Source organism: Hemitrygon akajei, chromosome 30 (genome assembly GCF_048418815.1).
Source record: "Hemitrygon akajei chromosome 30, sHemAka1.3, whole genome shotgun sequence".
Lineage (NCBI taxonomy): Eukaryota > Metazoa > Chordata > Chondrichthyes > Myliobatiformes > Dasyatidae > Hemitrygon > Hemitrygon akajei.
Window position 1 is genome coordinate 15430739 of NC_133153.1, and position 12928 is coordinate 15443666.

The window sequence follows — 12928 nt, forward strand, 5'->3', positions numbered from 1 at the left end:
GAGGTCATCTAAGAAAAAATTGGATAGAACTTTTAACCTAGCTCCCAAAGACATCCTCCCACGCAGCCTACATGTCCAATACATCTTTTCACAACACCATATTTCATATCCACTTCCCACAGCCAAGTAAAATACTAGGATGGGAGAACCATAGGAAATGTCGTCAAAATTTGTTGAAGAATAGCAGACACCCCAAACAATCAAGTAAAGGCTACAGTGCCTGATACCAGGAAACATTAACAAGCTGCTTTCCATAAACAAAAATAGTTTGAAAACACAGACACCTGTACCGGTGCTTTGTTATTATTTACAATATTTTGACTCTCACTGCTCAGTTTGGTGACTTGCTCTAAGGAGCAGTAATTTCCCACTGTTTAATCCCATGTCTTTGCAGTTCCCCTTTGGAACCATATGAACGAGCCAACTGTACAAAGGCAATTTCGTTCTTCTATAAAAGACCCCAGTAATATCTCTTGAAGCTTCAATATTCTCTCCTACCTCCCCACTACATGAAGAGGCCAGTTCTGTCACATAATTGAACAGCAGCTGAACCAAAGGTTTCTATAATGCGCTCTAGTACCTCCTATCCTTATTTGTCCCCATGACACACCTTAAACACTAGTTTGCTTTCCCAACAACATCAAGGTATTGGTCATAGAGCTTCACTGTCTCATTGAAGATAATTTTCCTCCTCACTTACATTAGATTACAGAAACTGAATAAAGAACACACAACTCTGTGAGACATTACTGCAGAATCACAAGGACTAGTACATTTTGAAAGACTTTGCTAACTTTCACAATACTGTATTTGGTATGAACAATCCGAGGCATTTTGCTAGAGTAGTTTTGAAAAATTAAAATTAAAATCTGATCTGCCCAGAGAAGTATTAGGACAGATAACCCAAAAGCTTGGTCAATGGTATTGAGGTTTAAGGAGCATCTTTGAGAAGATGCCTGTCAGTGAGGCAAATAAATTTGGGAAGGGAATTCCAGAGCTTGGGCTTTGAATACTGAAAGCACAGCTGTGTATGCTGGATTAAGTTAATTTGCAGATACAGAAGAAACAAGGATTGCTGGAATACAGGTATTTCAGAGGACTGCGGGAAGTAGGTGATACAAGGGCACGAAGGAATTTGATCCAACGATAAGAATTTTTAGAATAAGAGTGATACAATGGCATGGCTGTTGACTCATAGCTCCAACAACCATGTTCAATCCTAATCTTCAAGGATGTCCTTGTGAAAATGATGCAGGACATCTGAAAAGTCCTCTTTCTTCAGTAAACATGGCTTCCCTGTATTGCGGTTGATGGAGCCCTCAACCTCAGTTCCTTCATTACCCACACTTCTATTCTTTCCCTGCTTCGTCACAGACAGAACATAGGTAGAGTTCCTTTGATCCTCACCTTTCATTCTATCATTCCATCAACTGCTAAGTGATCCCACTACCAGTCACACCTTCCTCTCCCTACCTCTTTTGCAGAGACCACTCTCTCTGTGAATCCCTGGTTTATCCATTCCTCCTCATCCGCCCCCACCCCCACCCTCACTTCAGGCAAACTTTTCCATGCAAACTAAGAGATGCAACATATGTCCCTACACTTCGCCCTTCACCCCCACCCAGGGACCTAAATAACTCGTCCAGGTGAGGCAGATACACTTCCTTCAACCTCGACTATTGCATGAGGTGCTCCTGATGTCGCCCTCCTCTACATTGGCAAGATCAAGCATAAACTGGGTGACTACTTTGGTGAGTACCTGCATTCCGCTCACAATGGCCATCGTGACCTCATGGTTGCATTCCATTTCAACTGCCCTTCCCGTTCCCATATTGCTATGTCTGTCTTTGGCCTTCTCTGCTGCCAAGGCAAGGACAAATACAAACCAGAGAACGGTGTCTTGTATACCATCTGGACAGTCTCCAAGTTAGTAGTGTAAATATTAAGTTTTCCAGTATTGGGTAAACTGCACCATCTCTGTTCATTACTCTCTCCTTCTGATCCAAGCAGATCTCTCAACCATGCTACTACCTTCCCCCCACCCAGCCATCTGTTCCCCAGTTTCTCACTCCTCTCCCACCTGGTTCCACCTGCAAATCACCCACGTATTTAACCCAAAAGAGTCGATAACAATCACAGAAACCAATAGCCTGTAACTTCCCTTTTGCAGTTGTGCTTTTGAAACGTCGGCACATCTTGGCATTGTTGCAGTGTTCTGGGGCATTTGGTGAACTGGAGTCTTGACGGTGCAGTATGGTTGTGGCAGCGCAGCAGGTACAGGCCAAATCGGGGCGGTGTGGTCCATGCCTAAGAACAAGGAACAAGCTGACGTCTGGCCATTGCTGGAGAAGACAGGGCCGAATCGAAGCTGCATGGCCCAGCCCTGAGAGCAAGGAATGAGCCAATCTTCAGCCAGTTTAAGTGCAGGGGCAATTGAAAAGGTCGGGGTGTCAGAGCCTTAGGTGAAGGGTTGGCCAGTGTTCAGCTCACTGCTCCAGGAGGTTTATTCGTCTCTGTACTGAACTGAGGCTGTGGCCTGCGACTAATGGGCTCCTGGATGGGCTGCAGCAATGAACTGGCTCTGTTGCCGTGAATTCACTTTCATGGACTTTTGCTCTGAATGTTATTTGTTAACTTTTTATTGTTTGCATGATTTGTTCTTTTTTCATGCATTGGGTGTTTGATGGTATTTTTTAATCGGTTCTATTGGGTTTTGTTGCGCATTTAATATTTAGAGTAATGGAGTCATCAAAAATTACAACACAGAGAAAGGCCCTTCGGCCCATTTAGTCCCACCCAACCACAGTGGGAAAATACTGCTTGCATTCACCCTATCAGAATCAGAATCAGGTTTAATATCACTGGCATATGTTGTGAAATTTGTTAACTTAGCAGCACAATGCAATACATGATAATATAGGAAAAATAATAATAAATAAGTAAATCAATAGAAGTGTGTGTGTGTGTGTGTGTGTGTGTGTGTGTGTGTGTGTGTGTGTGTGTGTGTGTGTGTGTGTGTGTGCGCGTGTGTGTGTGCGTGTGTGTGTGTGTATGTATTAAATTAGAAATAGTGCCAAAATACCAAAATGGACTCAGGTTGCTTTCGGTGTGTGCTGCGTCTGTGAGGCTGGTTTCGACGGCGCTTCCATTGTGTGCTGTGTCTGCGAGGCTGAGTCAGGCGGCGCCTTGGAAGTCCATAGCGGGGGTACTCCCTTCTGCCGCTGATGTGGGATGGCGAGTCTTTCGGGACCCTGGGGACTTGTGGAAACTGTGGTGATTTCTTTTGAACTTACAGTCCTTTAACATCTTGGACTATTTTTACTGTGCCCATAGTCTGTTTTTTTTTAATCAATTATGCTATTGTTTGCACTGTTGTAACTATATGTTGTAATTATGTGGTTTTGTGCAGGTCTTGTAGCTTTAGTTTTTGGTCTTGTTTGTCTGGTGGACTTGGAGCTCCTTTCCGGGGAACGCGCTAAGATGGTAGCGTGATATTAATACGCAGCAGCCTCTCCGGACTCTGGATTGGGGATTGCCAAATGTTATGTGGATTTTCTAGTGTAGTCTATTTTGTCATGTGCTTTGTGATATCATTCTGGGGGAACATTGTCTCATTTTTTAACTGCATTGCATTTGTGGTTTCTAAATGACAATAAACTGAATCTGAATCTGAAAATAGAAACAATAAAAAACAATAAAAGTGAGGTGGTGTTCATGGATTCAACGTCCATTTAGGAATTGAATAGCAGAGGGGAAGAAGCTGTTCCTGAATTGCTGAGTGTGTGTCTTCAGGCTTCTGTACCGCTTTCCTGATGGTAACAATGAGAAGAGGGCATGTCTTGGGTGATGATGGATGCTGCCTTTCTGAAACACTGGTCCTTGAAGATGTCTTGAGGCTAGTAGCAAGATGAAGCTGACAAATTTTACAACTTTCTGTAGCTTCTTTATATCTTGTGCAGTGCCCCCACCCCCAGACCAGACAGTGATGCAGACTGTATTCTGAAAGGTACATCTGTACAATAGATGTTTTTGAGTGCCTTAGGTGACAAACCAAATCTCCTCAAACTCCTGATGAAATATATCCATTGTCTTGGCTTCTTTACAGCTATATTGATATGCTGGGATCAGGTTAGATCCTTATAGATAATGAAACCCAACAACTTGAAATTGCTCACTCCCTCCACTTCTAACACCTCTATGAGGATTGGTTTGTGATCCCTCGTCCTACCCTTTCTGAAGTCCTGAATCAGCTCCCTGGTCTTACTGACATTGAGATACCACTCAATGTTGTTGTTGTGATACCACTCAATTAGCTGGTATACCTCACTCCTTTCTGTACACCCTCTCATCTCCAACTGAGATTCTTCCAATGCCCTGATCTATCTATACCCCTCATAATCTTGTACACCTTTATCAAATCTCATATCAATCTTTGATGTTCAAAGAAATTAAGTCATAACCTATTCAATCTTTCCTTATAAATCAGGTCCTCCAGACCCAGCAACATCCTTGTAATATTTGAGTCATATTGTAAATGTATTGTTGATTAAGCATTCTTTTTTGTTTACATAATTCATTATGGGTTGTATATAAAAGTATGTGAATGGCATACATCGACATGTCACCACATCATAAGTATATGCCTCACTTACTCACGAAGACTATCACGTTATTTGGCGTTTGCACTATTTTGTAACTTGTAGTAATTTTTTAATGTATTGCATTATACTGCTATCACAAAACAACAAAATTTACAACATACATCAGTGATAATAAACCTGATTTTAATTCTACTTTTGAACCGCGTGAAGTAAGAGCTTTGCAAAAATGAACAGTAATAACAGAATTCTCTGATCAAATTTCATTATTCATTTAAGTATTCTTTTCCAACTTAATTGTGTTAACCTGGCATAGTTTAATTATGTATTTGAAATTGGTTTATTGTTAATATATGTATTTTTAAATAAGGTTGTCAAGTGCACTACCTTTAAGTAACCTAATTTAACATGACTGGAAACATATTTTTAAGTACTTAACATTAATATTTTGATTGCAGTGTAGCTGAGAGTTGAGATATATTTTGATACAAATGATGTACTTTACAAAGTGCCTATTGGGGACTGGACGACTAAGAAAATCAGTACATCATCAGGAATCCTTCCAAACCAATGACTCTGGCAGATTCTCACAGTTTAAATCTGGGGGTGTGGCCAGTTCTGTAGGCAGGGTTTGATCTAGGCTAACGGAATCCTAAACCTGTTTAATAGTCTGTAACTCACTTACATTTAGGATTCCCACTTCATCACAATTTGGGCTATACTGTATAAGTCAGACTAGCAGAAACAAAGGGAAACTACCACAATGGCTTCTCTCTTTTGTTTCTTGAGGAGAAAGTAGAGTAAGGGAAGTAGCAAACACCAGGACATCTGAAGATGCTGGAAATCCAAAGCAACACATGCAAAATGCTGGAGGAACTCAGCAGGTTAGGCAGCATTTATAGAAATGAGTAAACAGTTGATGTTTTGGGCCAAGACCCTTCTTCAGGACTCGAAAGGAGGGGGAAGATGCCTGAATAAAAAGGTGGGGGAGGGGAAGGAAGATAGCTAGCAGGTGGTAAGTGAGGACAGGTGGGCAGGAAAGGTAAAGGGCTGCAGAGGGAGGAATCTGATTGGAGGGGAGAGGAGACCATGGGAGAAAGGGCAGAAGAACGTCCCTTCCGAGGGGAGGTGATAGACAGGTGAAAAGTAGTAAGAGGCCAAAGAACATTAAAGGCTTGTTTCAATTTTCATGTTTATGGCAGGACAAGATCAGAGGACTACTGCAGTTTCTCCTTACTCTTTGATATTCTTGGAAGGGTGAATATAGTTTAAATTTTTAGCATAATTACAAACTATTCAGTGTCCAGGTGATTGAAAAGATTGCGCCAGATCTACATTTCTTGACCTGTTATCAGTGTACTTTTCCCCCCCCATATTCTACATTCATTTTCTACACTACAGAAAATACTGGCAACGCAGGACAATGTTTCTCATCCTCTGCATGCCATCTTGGCTAAGCAGAGGAGCACTTTTAGTAATAGACTAAGACAACTGTGTTACTCCAACGAGTGCTATTTGAGGTCATTCTTACCCTTGGCCATTAGGCTCTATAATGAGTCAACCTATAGCCGGGGAAGTGATGACCCCCTCCTGTTAGACTGTTGGAGGTAACTTATTTTTTATTCTTTCGTACTTCTCTTCTAGTATTTGTATATCTGTGCACTTGTGCACTACCATACTTTCCCTTTTCTACTTTCTAATTATGATTTATAATTTAAATTTTTATTATATTTACTTCGATTTGTACTTCAGGGAGCGCGAAGTGCAGAAACAAATAGCACTGTGATGATTGTACGTTCTAGTATCAATTGTTTGGTGACAATAAAGTATTTGTATTTGTAATGCTACTGTAACACAACAATTTCCTTTGGGATCAATAAAGTATCTGTCTATATATCTATTGTTTTAAATTAAAGTTCTGGTTTATATGAATAAATATAATTTTGTCTTGCTGATCAAATACTTAAACACAAACTGAAGTTATATCTAATTGTAATAAGGAAGGGTCCAAACTTTGTTCATGAATTAAAATGATGAATAGTAATATCATAAATTATAAATTAGCATAATATCTGACATGACTACAATGAAAAAAAAATGATTATTAAAATGGAGCAGCAATACACAAACAAGATCATGTTTGTATTACAGCAGCTTTCTGCTTTTCCTGTGTAACAACATTACATTATGGTGTTTCCCTCCTATTATGGTGTATAGATCAACTTTGCCAAGTTACAACAAAGATTCAAAATATAATCAAATGAATTGTAACGAGATATTGTCCATGAATTATGCAAAAACTGAAAGTAAAAGGCATTCTAACTGGTGGAAGCATGAAAAAGGTACAAACTGCTGTAAACATCCAAACCAGGCAGCTTCTGAGAGAGAGAGAAAAAATAAAGTTGACGTTCCTGGAAAATGACCTTTCATCAAAATTGGTTTTACTATGTTTTATATTTTTGATTTGAATTGGCTGATAATTCATGTTCCACTTTACATCACTCTTTTCTACTTATTCAAATAATCATCCAATCATTTGAATAAGTAAACAAAATGTGTAAACAAAATGAGTTAAAGAAGTTGGAATCACCAGGATTTTGCCGGGTTTGTGAGATACGTACTCCGTTCAATTGCGCCCCTGGAAGAGCAGGATTAAATGGACTCTCCTAATCCTTGAGGTTCCAGCCACAAGCGTTGCCTGTGCTGTCCTTTTTATTAATTGCAATGCTTGTGTAAACATCGCTTGGATCGTCACACACGAACAAATGTTTTTCTGCGAACATAAATGTCCCCCTTTCCTGCTTCCTCCCTGTTCATTAAGAATGCGATCCACGAAGATTTCTACGTAAGGGGTGGGATGGAGGGGCAATAACCCCCCCCCCCCACCATCTCTTAACAGTCGAACAGTCACCATTATTTTTAGGACAGTGAGTAAACTTCCTGGAGGGGGGGGGGGTGTTGAAATGACAACATTGTAACCAAATAAATATGTTTACAAATAAAAGTAACCATTTGCCTCGGATACTTATTCTCTGTGTGGATTGCATTTGATGCATAATACATAAAAGCGTGAAATTAGAGGCTTGCGTTTGAAGCGAGAGGGAGGTATAGCGATCGCCGACCGCCTGAGCATTGGGTTAAAGTGTGCGAGCGCCGACTGGAGCAGTTCGCCGCCAAGGGCACCGAGACCGCGGGAGCTTTCCGCATTCCGGGGGGTGGGGGGAGGAGGGTTTGTTTCGCTTTGCTCTCGGGGCGGAAATCAAGAAGTGGGGGGAAGAACTTGTGCGATAATTTATAAAAAAACACAAATAAGGTGGAAGGGAGGTGTTCAGCTCGGGGCCCTCCTTCCTGCCCCCTCCCTCTCACTGCCCTTCTCCCCCCTCCCCAATCCTCCTCATCCCGCCGGCTTGGAGGTGGATCTCGGTTCGTTTGAAGCCTGGTTTTCCAGTCGAAGGTGGTTGGGGGCTGGGGAGGGGGCAGAGGCAGACAGACAGACAGGCAGCGATGGCTCGACCGAGGCCGAGAGACTACAAGGCTGGCGATCTGGTGTTCGCCAAGATGAAAGGCTACCCGCACTGGCCAGCGAGGGTGAGTGGAGCCGGTACGGAGGACGGCGCGGGGCGGCGAGCGATGCCGCCGGGCACCTCGGCTCGGCCGGGGGAAAGGCGGCGCAAGCTGCCCGCTCCTCGGCCGCCGCTTGACATGTTATTTTTTTTGGTGTGTGTTAATGCCATGAAACAAAACAAAAAAAAAAGAAACAGGCGAGTACCTGAGATGTGGAACATAGAAGGGCCGCTTTCAAATGATTATATAATCTCCCGGCACCTATAGGAAATAATTGCCCGCCACAAGAAGGCCGATTGAAAGGTTTTGCCACCGTTAAACTGTTTTATTTTAATATAGATTCCTGCATCGTAGTATGGGGGATCTTACGGGGTGGGGGGAAGGACCACAGATTACAAACATCGATGTATGTGTCTGAATCCCACATGGGTTGACTAAGAGCACCGAGGCCGTAAATAAACCGATCCTGGATACCTCCAGTTAAGGGTTTGTTGGTAGTTACTGTTCCCAGTTAGGGAATATATCTTGGCAGCCTTTTTTTTTGTGGTTGGCAAGTATTTTCATTGATCCTAGGGAAGAAAAAAGAAAGATGGTGATTACACGTTACAGCTGTGGTTTGGTTGCGTGGAAGTGCATTGTTAGTAATTTTCTTGCTTTATGACAAGTGGTAAACAAGAAGCAGGGAATGGTGTTCATCATTCTTAAATCAATATCACGTTACTCTGACTCATGTAAGTCAGGTGCTGTTGACAAGGTGGCTCTGAAACGTGTTGCCTTTGAATGAATATTGAACATCAATCTAGCAGAGCGCGTTTGCTGAGGGCAGATTCTACCCGATGTGGGAGGAGGCTTCCAAAAGCATCGATCATGAGATGGGTGCCAGAACATTGTACCTCTCACACTCCGTGCCAAGTCTAACTATGCGCCACAGAAACTGCGAGCAAGTTGGGTTTTTTTTTTACACAGCTGTGTAACATTTTCACACAAATGTGTGCATGTTACAATTAATTCCAAATTAGGACATTGCCAAGTTTTATTTCCAGCATGCATTTCTGCCAGTATTTAATTGCTGACCATTTTGAAAGCAGCGAGAGGCCAGTTGAATTTATACCTGTTCGATGAGTTGTTAAAAGAATAATAATATTTAAATTAACATAATTTTATTTTCATATGACCTAATTATTGTTATGCTTCAGATGGTGTAGAATGAATTCCTACTCAATCCTACTTTATTTGCTGGTTGTGATCTGTCTCTGACAATGAGAACGTGTTTACTGTCATATGTACTTGGATAGTAAAGAGCTGTTGAAGAATTATTCCATTCACTGCAAGGATTTCAGCAGATACTATGGACAACCTACTGATGAACAACATTAAGGCCTTTAAATTTTTCTGACATCACCAGCATTACACAATTTGGTGTAATGTTGACAATCTTGAACCTATTGTTTCACTACGATATACCAAAAGCACTGTGTTGTTGCCAGTTCTATCATACTGTTATGCTGACTTCAGACTTCAACAGAACATTAAAGAACATAATCAGTGGCACCTTGAAACGGTCTTTTGAAACTTAAGCACTGAAGAATCTTTTGTCATATAATCCCCAACGATAATCTCCAGAATCAGAATCAGGTTGAATATCACCAGCATATGTTGTGAACTTTGTTGTCTTTGCAGCAGCAGTACAATGCAATACATAAAACTAGGAAAAGAACGGCGAATTACAGTAAGTATATACACTAAATAGTTAAATAAGCAGTGTGAAACTAAAAATTAAAAAAAGTAGTGTGGTAGTGTTCATGGGTTCCATGTCCATTCAGAAATCAGATGGCAGAGAGGAAGAAGATGTTTCTGACTCGTTGACGGTATGCCTTCAGGCTCTCGTACCTCCTTCCTGACGGTAGCAATGAGAAGAAGGCATGTTCTGGGTGATGGGGGCCCTTGATGATGGATTTCATCCAAACACAGTAGAAAACCAATTGGTCCACTAAGTCATTTGAAGCAATCATACATGCAGAGATCTGTGCATCCTCTAGCATATTGCCAGGGCCAGTTATGAGGAGAGACTGTACTTTGTGGAGTGGAGGAGGATAAGAGGACTTCTGGTCAAAGTATTTAAAATTATGAGGGATATACTGGAGATGGGGTAGATTCCAGGGAACTTTATCCCATATCAAAAGTAAACCAATCATACTTAGGATGAAAGTGGAAGGGATTCTGAGAGGGGCCTTTCTCACCCATGCAGTGGGGAGCTGAATGCACTGCCCACCAGAGAAATTGAAGCCAAGTCACTGGCAGCATTTAACAAATGTGGAGATGAGGACTTCAATTGTATAGGCATAGGAGATTATGGGATTAGAACAGATGGATGCCTACTGGTCAGTATGGAGGTGGTGGGCCAAATGGCCTGCTTCCCGGATGTTCAACCCCATAGCCCATTTGAACTTCCTGTTTACTTTTTGAACAGTGGTATATGCAGCTTTCCAGTACAGAGAGAACTAAATATGGAATTTGTGAACAAATCTACAGAGAAATTTTTTTAAACGTTCATTTATTTAATGCCCTTCATGATTTGAATGTCTTAAAATGCTTTATGTTGCAGTAAAGTGTATTGGTTGTTGAAATGTGGGATGCACTTGCTAAAAGGATGTTCCTTGAGGAACATCCATTATACCTTGTTTGTAGAAATGATATTTCAGCTTTCATTTTGCAACTGTGCCCAAACCATCCGTATCAACATAGTTTTTTTCACCTGTTTGAGTACTGCACATAATGCATTTTGACATATAGTTACTTAACCCTTTATTCCATCCATTTATTCCCTTTCAGTGCTTGTGTGTAAATTCACGATTTTGTGCTTCTGATTAGTCTTGTATTTTTACTACTTGCCCCTGGTGTAATTTGTGAGGTAACTGGGAACAGGAGATCAACAGGAGCTCCTTTGGATTTGGGTACCTCTAACTCATATGGCATCATCTTGATGGGCCAGTATGCAATCCCATATCTTATTAAGATCAGTGTCTGGTCCTACCTGAATTCTGGTGTGCCAATTCTCCTTTCAGAGGCAAGGGAAAGGAAAACTAAAAGGACATTGAGGGTACTCTTGGAGCGAAGATCCCCTAATTTGTGGCAACTCCTGGTAATGCTGGGCACTGCCTTGGGGTATCCAGCGATCAGTGTAGTAGAAGCCCACCGAGGAGCAGGGAGAACAGTGAATCATTGTGTCAAGCTTCCCCATCCAATTTGCCAACATATTAAAGACTGAGAAATGACTTGATACACTGTAAATAGAACATTATCAAAATTCTCAAGTGGGTTACCCACCAAAGTACAAATCTGTTGCATACCCACTCATAATATGAAAGCCACTGTGTTATCCAAATCGGAATCGCTAATTGTCAGTATGTGAAGCATACCAGAATTGGTTGTGGTTCAATGCCAAGCATAAGACACAGGACAGTACCATAACGGACAACACAAAAACAACCAACAGTTTACCAAACAATAGTGCAAAAAGCCTTGAGCAATCAACAATTAGCAAAATGGTAACATGCGCAAATGTAGAGGAAATATCAGCAAGATTGGCTCCAGCGCCTTGCTTCTTACAACTTGTTGTCTTCAAGTTCTGTGAAAAAAAGGGTGTCTTCTTTGAACCAAATCTACAGCCTGATATTTTGGTTCCACTCCCCTGTGTGTTGACTTCCACTACAAGTCAAGTAATTTGAATAGTATGACCTCCAAGCGTCCAACCTGCAATACAACATGTATAAACCAAACTCCAGTGGTGATGATGCTAAACTGTCATAAAAGCATGATGTGGAAGACTTTTCTCTGCTCCAGTTGTTCCACATGAGTATAATGTTTGGTATTTGTACAGATGACCTTGCTGAGTAAGTTGTGTGGTAATGTAAGTTTACATAAGTTCATTGCTTAGTGCAGGCCATTCTGCAATATGTTGTGAAGCGACGCCACGTGGTTTACACAGTTTGCTCATCTTCTACTCAGAATTGTTGACAGGCTTGATATCATTCAGATTTAATGTTTGACGTAGGGACAAGTATGCCATTCAGAGCTCTGCTGATCTGTCACCTAACTCTTAAGTATTTTCTCCTTGAATGTCATTGGTTAGCAATAATCTACTAGCCTTGCATTAAAAATTATGACTGACCCAGCATCAGCTGTTGTTTCAGGAACTCCCAGATTTTGTTCTACCTCTATTGAGAATTATTTCCTAAATTTATCCGCAGATGGCCTGACAAATTTACTCAATGTCCTGCCATTCAAGTTTTCAAAGCCAGCGGTAATACTTACTTTCCATCTGCTCCATCAGCTCCCTGTAATCTTCAGAAATCCAGGGGTGCAACACCAGTTTGAGCATTTTTCCACAGATTATAACCCTTCTTCCTAAATTAGGAGAAACATAGAATCATTTAAGCAGTACAGCACAGAAACAGGCCCTTTTGTCCATCTAATGTGTGCCAAACTGTTACTCTGCCTATAATATTGACCCACACCTGAACCAAAGTGCTCCATACCCATTCCATCTATGTACTTATGCAGACCTTTCCAGAGTTGCAATTGAACCTACATCCAATATTTCCACTGGCAGTTCGTTCCACACTCACACTACCCGCTGAGTGAAGAAGTTCCCCTCAGGTTTTCTCTTAAATATTTCACCTATTGCCATTAACCTATTACCTCCAGTTCTAATCGCAACCAACCTCAGTGGCAAAAGACCTGCTAGCATTTACCCTATCTATACC

At 41.4% G+C, this 12928-nt stretch overlaps 1 protein-coding gene across 1 annotated transcript in view; it reads left to right on the top strand.

Annotated features, from left to right (window-relative positions):
* Positions 1–7803: 7803 nt before the first annotated feature.
* The window catches only part of LOC140718829 (hepatoma-derived growth factor-related protein 3-like), a 117087-nt gene continuing 111962 nt past the window's right edge, over positions 7804–12928 (top strand). The window contains exon 1 of the mRNA XM_073033030.1: positions 7804–8186. Within this exon, the coding sequence (XP_072889131.1) occupies positions 8103–8186 (84 nt within the window). The 5' untranslated portion in view covers positions 7804–8102. The remainder of the gene's footprint in view (positions 8187–12928) is intronic.